Source organism: Phyllobates terribilis, unplaced genomic scaffold (genome assembly GCF_046119375.1).
Source record: "Phyllobates terribilis strain yellow unplaced genomic scaffold, ASM4611937v1 Scaffold_1__5_contigs__length_1240528914, whole genome shotgun sequence".
Lineage (NCBI taxonomy): Eukaryota > Metazoa > Chordata > Amphibia > Anura > Dendrobatidae > Phyllobates > Phyllobates terribilis.
This window is the reverse complement of record NW_027362761.1, coordinates 781,404,599-781,422,931: the sequence shown is the minus strand read 5'-3', so window position 1 is coordinate 781,422,931 and position 18,333 is coordinate 781,404,599. Positions and strand designations below refer to the sequence as shown.

The following is an 18,333-nucleotide window of genomic DNA, read 5'->3' as shown; positions in this document are numbered from 1 at the left end:
GGCAGTGTATATAGGCAGGCAGGGTATATAGCAGACTACAGTACATAAAGCACAAGAGGCTTCATTCCAGTTTTGTCTGCTGCTGCTGTTAGTTATTTCTAGACATAAGCTCAGGTCTCAGGGGCCAGGAATATTTTTTTGGGATCTTAATCCTCATTAGTTGCTTAAAAAGCAATCCATAGAACACCGTTTTTCTGCGCCATTTGCTTGTTGGCACTGCAGAATACAGCCAGGTCCTTTCCATATTACAGCGCTAAAAAGCCAGCTATTTAAAACTGTGGTTTGTCCGTCACACAGATCACATATAATTGCGCTGAAAATATTGCCATTTCTGGCCTTCATTGAAATTTTGTTTCAATGTGTCAGTGAAGCTATTGACACCAGTTTCCTGTTCAAAATAGTTATCTACAGGTCAGCTATTTAAAACTGTGTTTTCTCCGTCACACAGATCACATATAAGTTGACTCCAAATTCAGCCATTTGTAGTGAGCATGGAAGATATTGTCCACCATTTAAAATGGGCAAGGCACATGGCAAGGGATGGGGAACTGGACGTGATAGTGATGGTGCATGCAGAGGCCGAGGCCGTGGGCAAGCTTAAATTGTGCCACAACTAACACCCAAATCTTCTCGCTCGACCTGTCCCAATTAATAGCGGACCTCAGAACACCACTATTGAACACAGAGCAGTGTGAAAAGGTTATTGGTTGGATAGCAGATAATGCTTCCAGTCACTTAGCCACCACCACCACCACCCTGTCTTCCATACGGTCAAGTCTCAGTTGCTGTGAGTCTGGACAGCATATTCCTCACACTGAACCTCCTTCCTCCCAGCATGCCAAGTGCCCAGAGACAAGTGATCCCATACTTGGACACTCCGAAGAGCTGTTCACTTTTCCATTTATAGATTCGGCCTCTCGCCCGGTCCACTTGAAGGCAAGAGGAGTTTGCATGTAGCGATGCCCAAATATTTGAGCAGCCACGGTCGCATGAATGCGACGGTGGGAAGGTGTCACAAGAGTTGGACGATGATGAGACACAATTGCCAGAAAGTCAGGAGGAGGACCAGAGTGCAGAAGTGGAAGACGAGGTGGTGGATGATATAGTAACTGACCCAACCTGGCAGGAGGACATGAAGAGCGAGGACAGCAGTACACAGGGAGAGGGAGGTAGAGCACCCCAACAGGCAGGAAGAAGCAGTGTGGTGGCCGCAGACAGAAGGCAGGCAACCGTTCCCCGTAACACCAACATGAAGAAAGCCGCCAATACAACTGTTACGTCTTCCCGAGTCTGGTTGTTTTTATAAGACTCTGCCGATAACCCCAAAAAGGCCATTTGCACCACCTGTCAGGCCAGCATCAGCAGGGGTGGCAAAACTACCAGCCTGACCACCACCAGCATGATCAGGCACATGGCAGAAAAGCACCCGACTTTGTGGGCTGAACCCCAGGGTCCAGGAATAGTGTCTGCGGATGGCACCACTGCTTCTTCCGCTGTTGTGCATGCAAGTCAATCCCCTGTCCATGGTGCATACGTAGATGCCTCCTGCCCTGCACCTGTCATTGCACACTCTCAAGTAGCAGCATCAGGAACCAGGTTCACATCCTTGTCCCAGTGCAGCATTCAGTTGTCCATACCCCAGTCCTTGGAATGCAAGCACAAATACGCAGCCAACGCCCCACAGGCCACACTACTAAATTGCCACATTTCGCGACTCCTTGCCCTCGAAATGTTGCCTTTTAGGCTCGTGGAGACAGAAGCATTCCTCAACCTGATGGTGGCAGCCGACCCTCGGCACTCAGTCCCCAGCCGCCACTATTTCTCCTGGTGTGCCATCCCTGCATTACACAAGCACATGTCCCAAAACATTAGCTGTGCCCTCAACAACGCAGTTACCGGGAAAGTCCACCTAACCACGGACACGTGGACAAGTGCTTGTGGGCAGGGATGGTACATCTCGCTGACGGCACACTGGGTTAACATAGTGGAAGCCGGGACCCTGTCGGACCTTGAGACGGAACACATCCTCCCGATGCCAAGGATTGCGGGCCCTAGGTCAATCAGGGTTGCCCCCACAGTCTACAGCTTCTGCACCTCATCCTCCTCAGCCCCCTCCTCCTCTTCAGCCTCCATCTCCCAAATGACCACATCAGTCACAAGCTGGAAGCACTGCAGCTCTGCCTCGGGCAAGCGGCAACAGGCTGCACTGAAGCTAATATACTTAGGTGACAAACCGCACAATGCTGAAGAGTTGTGGACAGCTCTGAAAGAGCAGGCAGATCTGTGGCTCACACCGCTGAACCTACAGCCAGGCATGGTCGTGTGTGATAATGGCTGGAACCTGGTGGCGGCTCTGAGGCGAGGCAAGCTCGCACGTACCATGCCTGGCCCATGTGCTTAACCTCGTGGTTCAGCGGTTTCTCAAATCCTAACCGGAGCTGCCGGATCTGCTTGTTAAAGTACGCCGCCTGTGTGCCCATTTTAGAAAGTCACATACAGCTTCCTCCGCCCTTGCTGTGTTTCAGCAGCGTTTGCAGCTTCCGGCTCAAAGTCTGGCGTGTGATGTCCCCACGAGTTGGAACTCTATACTGCAGATGTTGGGAAGGATTTGTGAGCAGAAGAGGGCAGTTGTTGAGTACAAGCATCAACAAGGCCATCGTTATTGAGTTCAGTCTCCACACATAAGACCTCAGGAGTGGACATGGATGTCAGACATATGTACCATCCTCCAAAACTTTGAGGACTCCACCAAGATGGTGAGCGGCGATGACACTATAATTAGCGTCACCATCCCACTTCTCTGTCTTCTGAAACGCTCTCAACTCACAATCAAAGAGGATATATTGCAGGTGGAGCACGATGAGATGGAGAAAGGAACCATACAGGGTGATTACACACAGCCCAGCCTCATCACATCCCAACGTGGATTGGGTGACAATGAGGAAGAGGAGGAGGAAGAACAGGAGCTAGTTTCATGCGCTATAGACGGTACTACCTGCACAACTGTCATATCATCTGTTCAGCGTGGATGGCCTGAGGACACAGAGGAGGAGGAGGAGGAGAGCATGGTCACTCGTCCTCTTGCTGAGGACACGGAAGTCTTGCCTGTTAGCAGTCAGGCACGCATGGCTGAGTTTATGTTACACTGCCTTTCCCATGAACCTCGCGTTCTCAAAATTTTGGGTGACAGTCATTATTGGTTGGTGACACTTCTAGACCCATGCTACAAGGATTCCTTTATATCTCTTATTCCTGAGGCGGACAGGTCTACAAAAATGGGGCAGTAGCAGAAGGCCTTGTTGTGGAACTATTAAAAAAATTCCCATCTGAAAAAGCTGGCGGCAGAGGTCACAGTTCGCTGGACAACCAAGGACTACAGGCGAGAGAGACACAACTCCAATCCAGCAGAGGCAGGGGAACACTGTCAAAGTTCTGGGAGAATTTTCTCAGACCCTCCCATCGCACAGTCCCTGAGGCGCGGGGTACTCTCACAAGGAGTGCAAAGTTTGGGAAGATGCTGAGGGAGTACCTTCCCGACCATACCAACATCTTCCGTGATTCCTCTGTGCCTTATAATTATTGGGTATCGAAGGTGGACACATGGAATGAACTGGAGGTCATGGGCTGCCCTGCCGCTAGCGTTTTATCAGAGCGGGTTTTTAGTGCCGCTGGTGGAATTATAACTGATAAGCGCATCTGCCTGTCAACTGAAAATGCTGACAGGCTGACTCTTATAAAAATAAACAAGGGCTGGATTGGGCCAGACTTCTCAACACCACCAAATGATAGCAGTGTAACATAAACTCAAATCCAGTGTCTTTTTTTGGGAGATGTGTTCCCATGCACCTTTTCACACCCACACATGGGTATACGCTTCCTGATTTTGGCTATTTGCTCTTGTCCTCCTCCTTCTCCTCATCCTTCACCACCATATCACCAGGGTGACCGTGGTTCGTGATGCAACACCCACATAATTTTTTTAAAGGGTGTTTATGATGCCCGTAAAAAAAAAAAAATATATAAAGTATGTTCATGTGTACCCCCCAGGGGTAAATGTTTGTTAGTCCATACACTTAGTGCATGGGCATTACAAGTATAGGAGACCCGCTCCTTTCTTTTTTTATGAGGCCCTCCTCCACGTCTCTTCCAAGGGGCATTGGAGTGCCTCCCAATTTTTGGCAGCCCTTGCATTCACTGCATAGGCCAACACTATGGGAGACCCACATCCTAATAATTCGAACATTTTTTCATGACCCCTCTACGTCTCTTCCAAGGGGCATTGGAGTGCCTCCCAATTTTTGGTAGCCCTTGCATTCACTGCACAGGCCAACACTATGGGAGACCCACTTCCTAATAATGGGAACATTTTTTTTCAGGAGGCCCTCCTCTACATCTCTTCTTAGGGGCATTGGAGTAGGTCCAAATTATTGGCAGCCCTTGCATTCACTGCATAGGCAAACAGTATGGGAGACCCACTTCCTAATAATGGGAACATTGTTTTCAGGAGGCCCTCCTCTAAGTCTCTTCAAAAGTGTATTGGGGTGCATCCAAATTTTTAAAGGGCTATTGGGGTGCGTCCAAATTTTGAGCAGCCCTGCCACTCACTGCATACACAATAACAGTATAGGAGACCCACTCTTTAGTAATGGGAGCAACAAAGCATAGCCGGCTGATGGCTCTCTAAGAATAGTGAGGGCCGACTGATGGCCCTTTAAGAATAGTAAAAGCAGCCTGATGGCCCTATGAAAATAGGTTTTGTGACTTTCAGACTCCCTCCTTCATAAATGAAACAGGTTGTGTCTAATCAAGTTTCACACACCACATGGCTAAATGAGGTTGTAAAATGTTAAAATGACATTTCCCGGTGAATGTATTTGTCACGGTTGAAAGCAATGCAAAAGTGCAAAACCTCATCAAAAATGCTATATGCTATATGTTAACATAGCCCAAAGTGGAGGAGTATTTTTGTTTTTGGTCATTCATTTTGCCTTATATACAAGTCATTACCCTGGAAAGGATGTTCCTTAACATATTTCCCAGGAAAATCCATTTTGGTTTAGTTTTAGTATGTTTTATTGTGGGTCCGTAAAAGTGGCGTAATACCTCTCACAACATTGTTGACAGCAGTGACCTAGGAGACAGAAATGCTTCCAGGGGTCTTCCCCATGCTGTTCCCATGCCATTTGAGCACTGTTCCCATCAATTTGGCCAATTTTTATTCCCTCTGCAGAGCCACTTGAAAAACGCTTGAGTTTCCTATAGACTTACATTGGGCTCGTTACTCTGGTTGAGCACCCAAGTATTCCAATGTGCTCGACCCGAGCAACGAGCACCCAAGCATTTTAGTGCTTGCCCATCACTATTGCTTACTAGTGATGAGCGAGTATGTTTTGTTAACCCTTTCGCCGAGTATGCTCGGGCGAGCACCGAGTAGTTACAGCTGCTCGGTGTTATGTTTGAATCATTCCCATGTGCATGATTTGTGACTGTTTGACAGCTTTAATACATGTGAGGAATGTGTAAGAAGTAGACATTCCTCACATGTAATAAAACTGTCAAGCAGTCGCAAATCATGCACATGGGAGTGGTTCAAATATAACACCGAGCAGCTGTAACTACTCGGTGCTCGCCCGTGCATGCTCGGCGAAAGGGTTAACAGAACATACTCGCTCATCACTACTGCTTACTAATCAATTATACTGCATATACATGGATTGCAGACTTTCTGCCAAAGTCAAATAATTACTAGCCATCTTTTGTTTTTATTATACTTGTTTATGGGACTCTGAGGTTTTTGTTCTTTCTTGGGATGCATCTCTTGCTGCACTGCAGTATTTGGTGCCCTTCAGTAGGTATGTAACAATGCTATATGATATTAGTCTGGCACTGCTAAATAGGTACCAAGGAGGTTGTCTTCTTTCAACTATTTTTAGCCCACGGCTCAGTGATGTCTTTGCCCAGGTGTTTGCTGATCGGCTACAGCAGTGCAATTACATCAGCAGTGCAGCCGCCAATCTCTGAGCTCAGCTGGTGTAGGTAGCACGAGCTGCTGAGTTCAGTGATTAGCTGCAATACTTTTAGGGCTCAGTCAGACGGCCATACAACACGGACGACAAATGCATCGCAATACTGGGACTGGCCAGCGGCTCTCCTGACATGAGCGTGACAGCTGCATAAAAATACATGTTGTTATGCCCTTGTCAGAAGAGCCAAGTCCAAGAATTGTGATGCTATCGACATTCGTGTTTTCCGGCCATCTGACTGCGCCTTTAATGTTATGTTGCCTCTGCAGCTGATCAAAAAAGACTGGGGCAGCAGAAGCGAGGCAACACTGGACTCGGAGGATAAAAAACATCACGTTGTTATTTTATACATCAGTGAGCCTGTTAGTTTAAAGAACAGTTGAAAGTGAATACCCCCTTAAAGTTCTGCACTGTGGTATTTGATGCTTTTGAGGAGGTAAGCTATGGTGCATTGTGGTATTTGTTTCACATTCTTTACATTTAATGTTTGGATTTACAAAGTACTGTACTCAGGTAATTAATGCCTTTAGATAGGGATTTTACACTGCTAATTGATGCTTGGGCTATTTGGCTCACCAGTGGCTATTGTTAATGGTGCAACTGCAGAATTCGGTTTGGCATTTGTCCGATAGTGCTTGGAAGGTATTTTGTGCTGCACTTGTGTTATTTGTTTGATGCCTGTGGGCAGGTATTTTATGCTGCACTGTGGGATTTTTTTGCATCACTGAGGCAGAATTTAGTGCTGCACAGTCGCATTTGTTGGTACTTCTGGGAAGGTATTTTGTGTTGCACTATGGTATTTGGCGCTGCTAGGGGGCATTTTGTGTACTGCATGGTGTTGTATATGGTTCGCTTATGGTTTAACTAGTGATTTGGTCAGAGGTACAGCTAAATTCTTATTATGTCATCTATACCCTGTGATCATTTTTGCCTCTGTAGCAGCTGGTTGATAGTGGTTGCTACCATACATTTTTATTGTCATTGTGTTTACAATGGTGATATTTGGTTATTGCCTTATTAAGTCCATTACTTTATATTTATTAAACATCATCGTTCTCCAAATCCTCCAACTTGTCCATATCCTTATGTGGAATAATATTGTATTTGTCTGTGAAAATAACTCAACATTATCTAAGTATCATTAAATACAAAATTGAAATATTTTCTTCTTATAATCTCATTAAAGTGGTGTTTTCAAGATCTTAAATTTATTAGTTAGACAGCCAGCATGAAAATAAGCAAGTTTGCAACTGACTTGCTTTTTCTATCTGCTGTCATTCTCCTGCAATGACTGCTTTTATCTTTTATAGTGTACAGTTTGTTTCCATGGAGCTTGGCCACCAGCCCCAGGCTGAGATTGTGCAATACTTATGTTCCATGAGAGGGATTTAACTCTTAACATTCCAGTTGCCGCTCTCTCCAGACCATTAATTTCTCTACAGCAGTTATCATCTCACCTCCTTTTCTCTTCATCCTACCCCTATCATCTTCTGAAGAGATGCAGTTATAAATCACCAGCCTGGTAGCTTTCACAGCAGGTCACCTAATCATGGCACTTTGCTCTTGCTGTCTAGAGCTGTGTGCTTGTCCAAATGCCCTGTTATCTCTATGTGTAAATATAGAGATAACAGTATAAACTCAGAACAAACCACCAACAGCTAAATGTGTTATAGTAAAACTTGTGCTGGGCTTTAAAATTCTACTAATACTACAGTTATATTCACCAGAGCTGCCACTCAAGGAGAAGGAGCCTGCCCTGCTAGAACCCAGGAAGAAAACTGCAAGAAGACTGAACTGCTCAAGAGACAACTTCAGAATAACCCTTTAAGTATTCCACATATGCATTCAATCATGTAAAAATGATATTGTATACATATACTTGTAGCTATGTCTCACGTTACTCCCAGTTTAGGGATGGAGAGTAGCACCTGTGGATTTTGTTAAATTCAGCAGCATGAGTGGAATTTTATTTTATCCTGTTTATCAAACATGTAAGTTTTAAAAATGTCTCATCTGAAAAAAAATCATTTGTATATGCCTATTAGATTATATGGATTAGGCAATCTAGTGGGTCTTGCATGTTTGTTAGTCTCATTAATTTTCTCAGAAGAACCTTTTTTTATTCCAATATTTTTCAAGCACCACTCCAGCATTTATTTTTTTAATTTCAGCGTTTGGTGAGTTTTGATGTTGCAGCACAAATTATCTAAATTAGGATACTTGCGTTTTTTTTTTTCAGTGCATTTTTCTACATGTTTTTTGTGGCGTTATTTTCAGCTTCAGTATTTGTCTCTTTTTGGTATGTTGTGTATTCAATAAAACTGGGAAACGTCCTGTTACTTAGCTATGATAAAATGTTATTGATACAGCCATGTGTGAATTAAATGTGTTTTTAGTGTGCTGCGGAAAAAAGCACTAAAAACGTGTTTAGAATTTTACCAGCGTATTTTCCAGATCTCATTTAATTCTATGGGCAAAATCTGCAAATAACACATAATGACAGCAAGAGAGGTTGACACTTTGCAGATTTCCAAAATGAATCGCAGGTCAGTTTCCACTGCATAAAAGAAAGCACAGTGGGCATGAGATTTGCTGAAACTGCAGTACCCTGCATTTTTACGCTTTGACAAAAAAAACTTATTGTCGGAATTTAGCCTAAAACTTCAATTGTCTTGTTATATCTGTGCCCAAAATTTTGTAGACTTCAAACTAAATTTTGAAATTAATTCTAATTTATATTTCTCATCATTTGGCATACAAAAAAACAACTAATATTTTAAATCATGTGCCCATTGCACTGGTAAAAATTGCCAAACTTGAAAAAAAAAGCAGCTAATGTCACAAACTTTTCTTTGGGTATTATCCTCTTCCACTCAGCCCTTACTTACATGGTATGATATACAGTAGAAAGACAAAGAGATAAGACGGAAACATAAATGCATAAATAATGATACATAAAAAAATGTATATTATTACAAAAGTTATTATACTTTCCTTGTTTTATGTATGTAAAAGGTATAAATCAGCATTTAGTATCAAGTGAACTGCAGACATTTCTCAGACTGTGAAATGAAGATATATAATGTTGTTTCATTGAAGACTTTCATTTTCATACCTGCTGTCTTTCCACAGAGAGTATTATATTCTCGGCTGGCTACAGTATTATTCTATACCATCCAATTCTTAAGCTGAACAAAGAACACATAAAATGTCTTAAGTTAATTGAGACATAAAAGGAGTAAAGTGGACAGCAGTGTGATTTTGAGGCCCTAAGAAGACCATGAGAAAAATATCTGACCACTTTATAGAATCAACTTCTAATAAATCCAATCTTCAAATTATATAGTACATATCAAAGGAAAAGTTCTTGCAAATAATATTATGCATATTATAATGATCAGAAATTGACGTCAGAGCCTGTAGATTATATATGGTTAGGTGCGCTACATTGGGAACAGCTCATCTCTTCCTTCTGAAGTTGTCTGACTTTTTTTTTTGACGGATTTTGCAGGAAGTTTCTTCTCCTTTGCCTACTATGATCTATCTATTATCTATCTATCTATCTATCTATCTATCTATCTATATATCTATTATCTATCTATCTATCTATCTATCTATCTATCCATCTATCTATTATCTATCTATCCATATATCTATCTATCTACTATCTATCTGTCTATTATCTAATTATCTATCTATCCATATATCTATGTCTATCTATTATCTATCTATATCTGTATATCTAGTATCTATCTATCCATATATCTATCCATATATCTATCTATTATCTATCTATCTATTATCTATCTATATCTGTATATCTAGTATCTATCTATCTCTATCTATCTGTCTATTATCGATCTATTATCTATCCATATATCTATCTATCCATATATCTATCTATCTATCTATCATCTATCTATCTATTATCTATCTATCTATCCATATATCTATCACATATCTATCTATCTATCTATTATCTATCTATATCTGTATATCTAGTATCTATCTATCTATCTCTATATATCTGTCTATTATCTATCTATTATCTATCTATCCATATATCTATCTATCTATCTATCCATATATCTATCTATCTATCTATATCTGTATATCTAGTATCTATCCATCTATCTATCTATCTCTATCTATCTAGTATCTATCTACCCTTATATCTACCTATCCATCCATATCTATCCTATCTATCTAGCTCTATCTATCTAGTATCTATTATCTATCTATCTATTTATCCATATATCTATCTATCTATCTATCTCTAGCTAGTATCTATCTATCCCATATCTATTTATCTATCTATCTATCCATATATATCTATCTATTCATCCATGTCTATCACATATCTAACTATACATCCATATCTATCTATCTCTATCTAACATCTATCTATTAGCTATCTATCTATATATACATCCATATCTATCTATCTATCTATCTATATATCTATTATCTATCTATCTATCTATCTCTCTATCTATCTATATATCTATTATCTATCTATCTATCTATATATATATCCATATATCTAATTATCTATCAATCTAGTATCTATCTATCTATCTATATATCCATATTTAGTATACATCTATCTATCTATCCATATATCTATCGATCTATCTATAAATATCTATCTATCCATCCATATATCTGTTATCTATCTATCTATACATCCATATTTAGCTATCTCTATCTAGTATCTATCTATATATCTATCTATTTATACATCCATATCTATCTATCTATCTATCTATCTATCTATCTATACATCCATATCTATCTATCTCTGTCTAGTATCTATCTATCTATCTATCTATCATCTATCTGTATATTGTCTATCTATCCATATCTATCTATCATATATATATATATATATATATATATATCTATTATCTATCTATCTATTCCATATTTATCTATCTATCTATAACATCAGCTCAGATGTAATGCATTTTATCTTGAGTGCTCAAGCTAATCATTGCAACATATATTAGAGTGTGAATACTGATTTAATTACTTTAGCCCTTTTTACTAAAACTGCAATACATGAGTATTTCTAGTTACTTTTATATGGTTTTGGTATTACTTGTATTTATTATTATTATGTTATTTATTTTTAATGATCACATTGTGATCTCTGTAATAACTAGAAGCCTTTCACCCCTGTCACCCAGGAGACATCATTTTATCATTCACTATGTACTGTTCCTCCAGAGTCCAGATGAGTAAAGCTGAAACCAGCCTTGGGAGTACGTGTAGTGCGGCTGACAATTCAGTATGAAAGCCAAGTGGAGGTATTAGCTGAGCGCACACTATATTAAATGCTCATTCGCAGCCAAAAGGCACCATGGGAACTTGTTTTATTTGTGTTTACTAGACAAAAGACGATGCAGAACAGGATCCCAAATTCTCTAAGCTCTGCAGCTTGTCCAAGGAATCATTTATAATGCGTTTCAACAATGAACGTGTATGCACACAGCAATAATGAATAATACCACAACTTCCCAACCCTCAACTCCTGACGGATTCACTGTAATATACAAGGAAAATAGCAACTCCTTCCATTATTCATGATTGCAAGATCTGTGCTTGCCGGAAACATTATTTTTCAAAAGGGAACAATAATGTTTCCTGCAGTGTTTGATTCTTTTCTTAGTAATTGGATATACCATCATAAATATGTAGGTTCTCATGGAGTTTTATACATGGATTGTTCTGGATGAAAAATATACACCAAAAGATTTTTGGCAAATTTTTGGGTGTGTTTTTTGAAGCAGGGTTTCTGTATGGGGCATTTTTCTGCTTCAGTTTATTCGGGAGTCAAATTAGGAGTAGTTTTTCTGGAAGAACTGCCACAAAAATTGTCATTTGCTTTTTTACCATGTGGAAAAGAACAGCACCATGTGCTGTATATTCATTGTGAAGTGAATAAATAGCATTTTCATTGAGTATTTGTAACTGTTATGCAGCAGAATTTGCTCTACAATCCACTTCAAAAAGCTCTGTGCTAACTTAGCATTGGTGTATGTTCACACTGAGGATCTTTGCTGAGTTTTTATAGTGGAAACTGAGCAGAAACTCCAAGTTTTTGAGGAGTTCTCAGCTTTTGAGGGGGAGTTTTGAGATTTTCAGCTCAGTTTCTGTTCTAAAATATCAGCAAAAAGACTAAGCGTGAACGCACCCTAAAGTCTCATTCAGACGTGCACGTAACATGGTTCATGTACAGATCTTGATGCACAACTAGCCATTGGTCTCCTGACCCAAATTTGACACCCTCGTCATAGGAATGTATGAGGCCTCTCAAATTCAGGTCCGGAGACCCATGGCCAGTCCGTGCATCTTGGTTGTGTCACACGGATGTCTGAATGAGGCTTAAAGGTATGATTACACAGTTTTTTTATTTGGATTTTTCTGGATGAAAATCCACATAGAAAAAAATATTTTTTTGGAGTATTTTTGGCACTTTTCTGATGCGTTTTGGGCCTGGGGAATTTTATCCAGCTTTGTATGATAAGTAGTCAAATTTGGAGTGTTTTTTATTTCAAGCAGAAATGCCTTAAGGATTGACAAGTTGCTTCTTTTTCCATACACTTATTTTCCCATTGAAATGATTAGGAAGCTTATTCAGAGAACATTTAAAATGTTTTCTTTTAAGTGAAGAATCCCCTTTGAAATCCAATTAAAAAAAATAAGTGTGAGCGATAGCATTATTATCAAAGTTAGCAAAAAGAACGAAAACAAATGACGTTACTCTACAACTTAGAATGCCAGTATGTATATAAATAGGTAAAGTGTCAGCATTGATTATTTCTAATATTTACATAGTTCCTTTATGCTTCACAGTGAATGTGACATTTTCACCATGCAATCCAATCAGCAGACACCATGCTTTAAAGAAAAATGTGCTGAGCAAATTGATAGACATATTTTTGGGAAAAGATTCAATATGCCTAATAATTTCATCATTTAAATGTCAGCTTGTTCCTAGCTTAAATATCTAATCTCAGACAAGGAAGGCTATAGGACCGCCCACTGGACTCCTAAGAATGAACAAATATTTAAATTAATAATTTACTAAGTATATGGAATCTTCCTCCACAAATATGTATATAAATATTTAGCTCCTCCTGCTCTAGAAAATACTAAATGCGAGTTGGATGGCATTTTCACCATGATGGGTTCCCTTTAAATATTTTTCCTATGGAGTGATTCCATATCTGGAAAAAAAACTTTCAACTTGGTTTATTCTTAGCTACCTGGTACATAAATATAATAGCAAAGCTAAAACAATGCCCGGTGGTCTGAGACTGAAAAGTAGAAGGGGGCTCTGTATAAGGGCTCCTATGGACATGCGTATAAATTGGACGTGGCTGTCTATTCTTAATCGGATAGCACACGGACAGCACACTGACCCATGTTATTCAATAGGGCTGTTCAGAGCAACAATTTTTTTCTCGATCCGACTGTCCATGAGAAAAATTGCAGCATGCGATAATTTCATCCGAGTCTCAGAAGAAAATCACAAATTGAAGTCTATTGGTGCGAGAAACAAAACTGGATCCCATATGGAACATCCGAGTGGCACACAAATTTTACAGATTGATTTCTATTACAAACCTAGGAAACCGTATATGATTGTTATGTACATTTTTCAATGTAGTTGTATGAAAATGAATCACACATGGACATCACATGGATGTCACACTGACATAAAGACCGACACACGGATAGCACATTGATGAAAATCTGATGAAATCTGGAAAAAAATTGTCCGAGTTTTTTAGATGTAGCTCGGATGATTTTTCATACACTCGTCTGCATCTGGCATAAAGCTATGTTTCCAACACCCATGGCCATTTGTAATGGCTGCTATCACTGGCTGTCAGTATCTGTTGCTACCATGTAGTAGACATTGTAAAGCTCTGTTCACACTAGTATCATGATTTTTGTTCATAAAAGAGTCACAACGGTTGTGGCATATTTTTTTTAATGGACCCCAGCAAACCTTGACAAATTGCACCGATATTTGGGGTTTCTGTATATTTGACGGCAAGAATAGTGCTGCACGCTCTGAGATTATTGCCACCCTGGCAGAATGGGAAACTATTTCAATGTGAACTGCGTCGAATTAAAATAATAAGTATTGTCAGTGCTTTATAGATGACTTATTTGATCGCATAAAAATAGGAACAAATATTTGCATTGCTTTTAGACTTTGCTATAAAATCAGTTTTCACACTATTAATGACTGGACACCAGTGCTATGATTGGGTCTAATTTACAGTCATGTATTGTCCACCATACAGTACAGTTATACCCTCTCCCTGTGTGTTCTTGTTGGAGCACAGATTTGTCTCCTTAGATGGAGCTCACCGTGTGGCCCTGTATCCATGCACTCAATGTAATTTTGGTAAATGCACCTGTTAAGCAGGGCTCCTAAATTCCCAGAATGGTTTCACTGACACAAACACAAGCCTCCATATTTCAGTGGCTTGTCAAACATCTCAATCACAGCTTCAAGTCAAAATAATACCACTCCCATCCAGGGGCGACAATGAAAGCTTTAATTTAGTAGATAAATGAGGTCCCAGCTTGTAGTATCGAAGAACGTAAAGTACGACTCAATCAAATGATCTGTTATATATCCAGGATGTACGTAAATAATAGAGGATGAGCTCAGATCTCATATATCTTCTCACTTGCTGGAAACTGCGCCACATTCACTATGTTTTGTATCTGCTATCGGGCCAATAGTAAGTAAGCCACATAATCTGCCAGCAAGTTGTTGGATGAACTTGCAGTGTCCAGATAGAAGCCAAAAATATTTGAGGGAAAACATGCAAACTCCGCGTTGTTACTCAGTTCAAATGGAAATGTTACAGGCAGCTTAGTATTAGTAATGATAAGACCACAAAGCCACTCATTAAACGACCTATAAACTACTAGGGTTGTTTCAAATTGCTCCTATAATGCTGGAGTCATACTGGTGCTGCTCCTTATATCACCTGCATGGCCCTTTGACGGATCATATTAATTTTTATGGGATGTAAACTGATGCCAGGAAACCTAAGTTTGCCTTAGTTTTTCTTTAATTTATTTTAAAAGGATCTGTAGAAAACTCTCCTTTATTTCTATGGGACAGAACCCAAAATGCTAATGTGGTCAAACCACATTGTATACATGTATATATGAGTGTTCAGATCAGTTGTAAAAAAAACAAGAAAATAATCTAGAAGAAACTTTGCCAATGTAAACTTTAATCTTAATGGCAAATTACTATCATATGCCTTGTATATATGTATCTTCTATTTGCCTTTTTATAATAATTATAGGTTACAAACTAGGAGGCATATGCTACTTTATAAACTTTTAATTAACTTTACTTTTTAACTTTTTACTTTTCACTTTACAGGAATAATTGATCACTGTAAACTGATGCTGTTTTGCAATAGTTTGACCTATAGAAGAGAAACGGGTCTGACAAATATTCTATCGTTAAAAAAAAAAATAGAAAAATACAAATATTTTTTTCCCCTACGAAAAACTCCCCAAATCATTCAATATGTATAACGCCATATGTATTGTTACAGAAGTTTTTAATGTTATGCTAAGGACAATACATAAATCAAAATGGCAGCATAATATAAAAATAACAGTTAAAAGTTCTGTTGCAACTTTTTAGTAAAATAATTAACAATAATAATATATTGTCTTAAATAAGGTTTGGGTTTAATATGCGTAATCATTTACTTTTATTTGACCCATAAACATTCAGCTTGAACCTTTTCCTGAACCTCTTTTGGTATGTTACAAATATAACTATCTCTTTAGTAGAAATATAGTTTTATTGTATTATTTAATGTATTTTTCATGTAATTCATGGTTATAAGTAATATAAAACACTACTAAAGACTGTAAACGAGTGGATTCCTAACTTCTACACTATTAAACCATTTTAATATTTAATTTCTACACAAATAAAAAATATACATTCACAAAAAAATCAGATAAATGTAAATATTAAACAATAATATCTAACAAATTACTTGACAGAATGGAGAATTAGGCATTACAGTATTTGCTCTTGCTTCACAGATTAGAATACTTTTAAATACTTTCTACCTGTAAATTCTACAGTAAAAGTCATTTTAGATTGTCCTGACAAGTGGATAAGTCCTTTTTATTTGGACTGAATAAAACATAAGTTTCAAAGGCTTATAATCCATTCCGAAAGCCTCACATTTCCGTCTCACAAGGCGGAATCCATCATGCTGAGCTACTTACTGAAGTGTGGAAAGATTATATGAATCTGATAAAGTCTCTAGTGTTCATGTTAAATAATAATTGATATGCAGTATAGTTAGCTTACTTGTCTAGGATCCTGAGTAAACATCAAGAGGTATTGCAAATGGGGAGTTTACACTTGATAGACCCCAATTTATGCACAATCAGATGAATGGGAAAGAGAAGAACAGAAAGAAGAAATGAAGAAATATAGGAGAGAGAGAAGCTGTCTGTGTATTATACATATAGGCATTGTGATAGCTCAGGTCAATCTCTTAAGGACCTCACAAGTGCAATGAAGGATATAATGTGCATTGTCTGCTGTGTTAGATGATTATGTTTGTAAGGAAACCAGGCTTTAATAATTAATAAGAGGCTTTTAAACTTTGTGCCTGATATAGACTATACAGGAAGAACTTATAGAATGTTTCATGCTTTCTCTTAATTTTCATCTTAATAATAACTTGTATAACTTCTCTTTTTTACAAACTAATAATAATAATAATAATAATATTCTAAAAAAATAAACAATAAGAAATGAATAGTATATATACTGCTGAAAAAAAATCCTCCTATATTGCTGCCATTATGATTATAAGATTCCATATTACATATCTTCACCTACTGTTATCAGATAACATATATATGTATATATATATATCCAAGTTAATATATATAACCTATTCCCCATGTTGAATAATAGGTAATAAGTTATTAACTTGGAGATATATATATATAAACTAATTTTTACACACACACATCTATATATATGTACATATATATAGATAGATATAACGTAACATATATATCCAAGTTAATATATATAACCTATTCCCCATGTTGAATAATAGGTAATACACTATTAACTTGGAGATATATATACACATATAAACTAATATAAAAGATATATTAACTTGGATCCACTAAATAAAGTAACAGTGAAGGTTTGGGTATAAAGAGTAAAAGTCACAATAGAGCCTATATACACATATATATATATATATATATATATATATATATATATACACACACACATATATGTACATATATATATATATATATGAGTCTGCCATGCACAGGTTACTATATACATTGCTACATATTTCTAACTATGTGTCTATTACAGTAGTGTAAAGAATAGAAGTAAGAATGAAGATTTCCTTGAGGAAAAGTGGCAGTGCCAGCGCAGAAGAGTAAGACAGAACAGCATAGTTTAGCTCTAGTTTTTTTTCTTGCACTGGAGGAAACCATCTGATACATTTCTTATCTATATGAAGTATAACAGACAGAATGAACTTACTTAAATGGTTAGCCTCATGAGAGCCATTGACTTTGCCATCTGGGTGAATCTGGAGATGGAATCCAATGCCCACACTGCAGTACAGGCTGCCAGTCCTGCGCCCGGCTGTGCTCCACTGGGACCCTCTGATCTCTGATCCCAGGGATGGTGAGGAGGCAGGGGAAGCAATGGCACTTGTGACCTGGTTACTGGAGCCCTTCAGGAGCTGCCCCTTGGCTTTTTTCTGCTTGGGAGCTGCTAGCACTTCTGTCCAGAGGTGGGATGTGGAGAGGAGAAATAATGTGACAGAGCACAGTGAAGGTAATCTCATTCTTTCAATAGGGAATACCCCAAGTACATTTTGCTGCCCCAGGGGCTCCTGCAGCAGCTGCCAGTGTGTGTGTCAGTGGCTGTAGCCTGGTATCTGAGTGTAGAGATGGTAGGGATGGCTGGCTGCTAACCTGAGCACTGGCACTGCTAGAGATATTTATAACACTGGTGATCTCACAGCAAGGATGCCTGCCTGCAGCTCACAGCAGATCAGGAAGGTAATGCTGCTGTCATGTTCTCTTGGTAGAGGTCTTCTAAGAAGTAAGAAGCATCCTTCAAGTTGGATCTGTTAGCAGAACTGTGGTGGGTACAGTGCCACCCCTGGGGGATTGGAGAAACTCCATAGATCACATGGAGGGGGATCCCAGCTGGACACAGATGTCTTCCATCTCACCAGAAAGA

General features: G+C 38.8%; 1 protein-coding gene across 1 annotated transcript in view; it reads right to left on the bottom strand.

Moving 5' to 3' along the window:
* FGF5 (fibroblast growth factor 5) overlaps positions 1 to 18,326 on the bottom strand; it is a 309,440-nt gene extending 291,114 nt beyond the window's left edge. The window contains exon 1 of the mRNA XM_073637004.1: positions 17,623 to 18,326. Coding sequence (XP_073493105.1) covers positions 17,623 to 17,932 — 310 coding nt within the window. The 5' untranslated portion in view covers positions 17,933 to 18,326. The remainder of the gene's footprint in view (positions 1 to 17,622) is intronic.
* Positions 18,327 to 18,333: the final 7 nt, after the last annotated feature.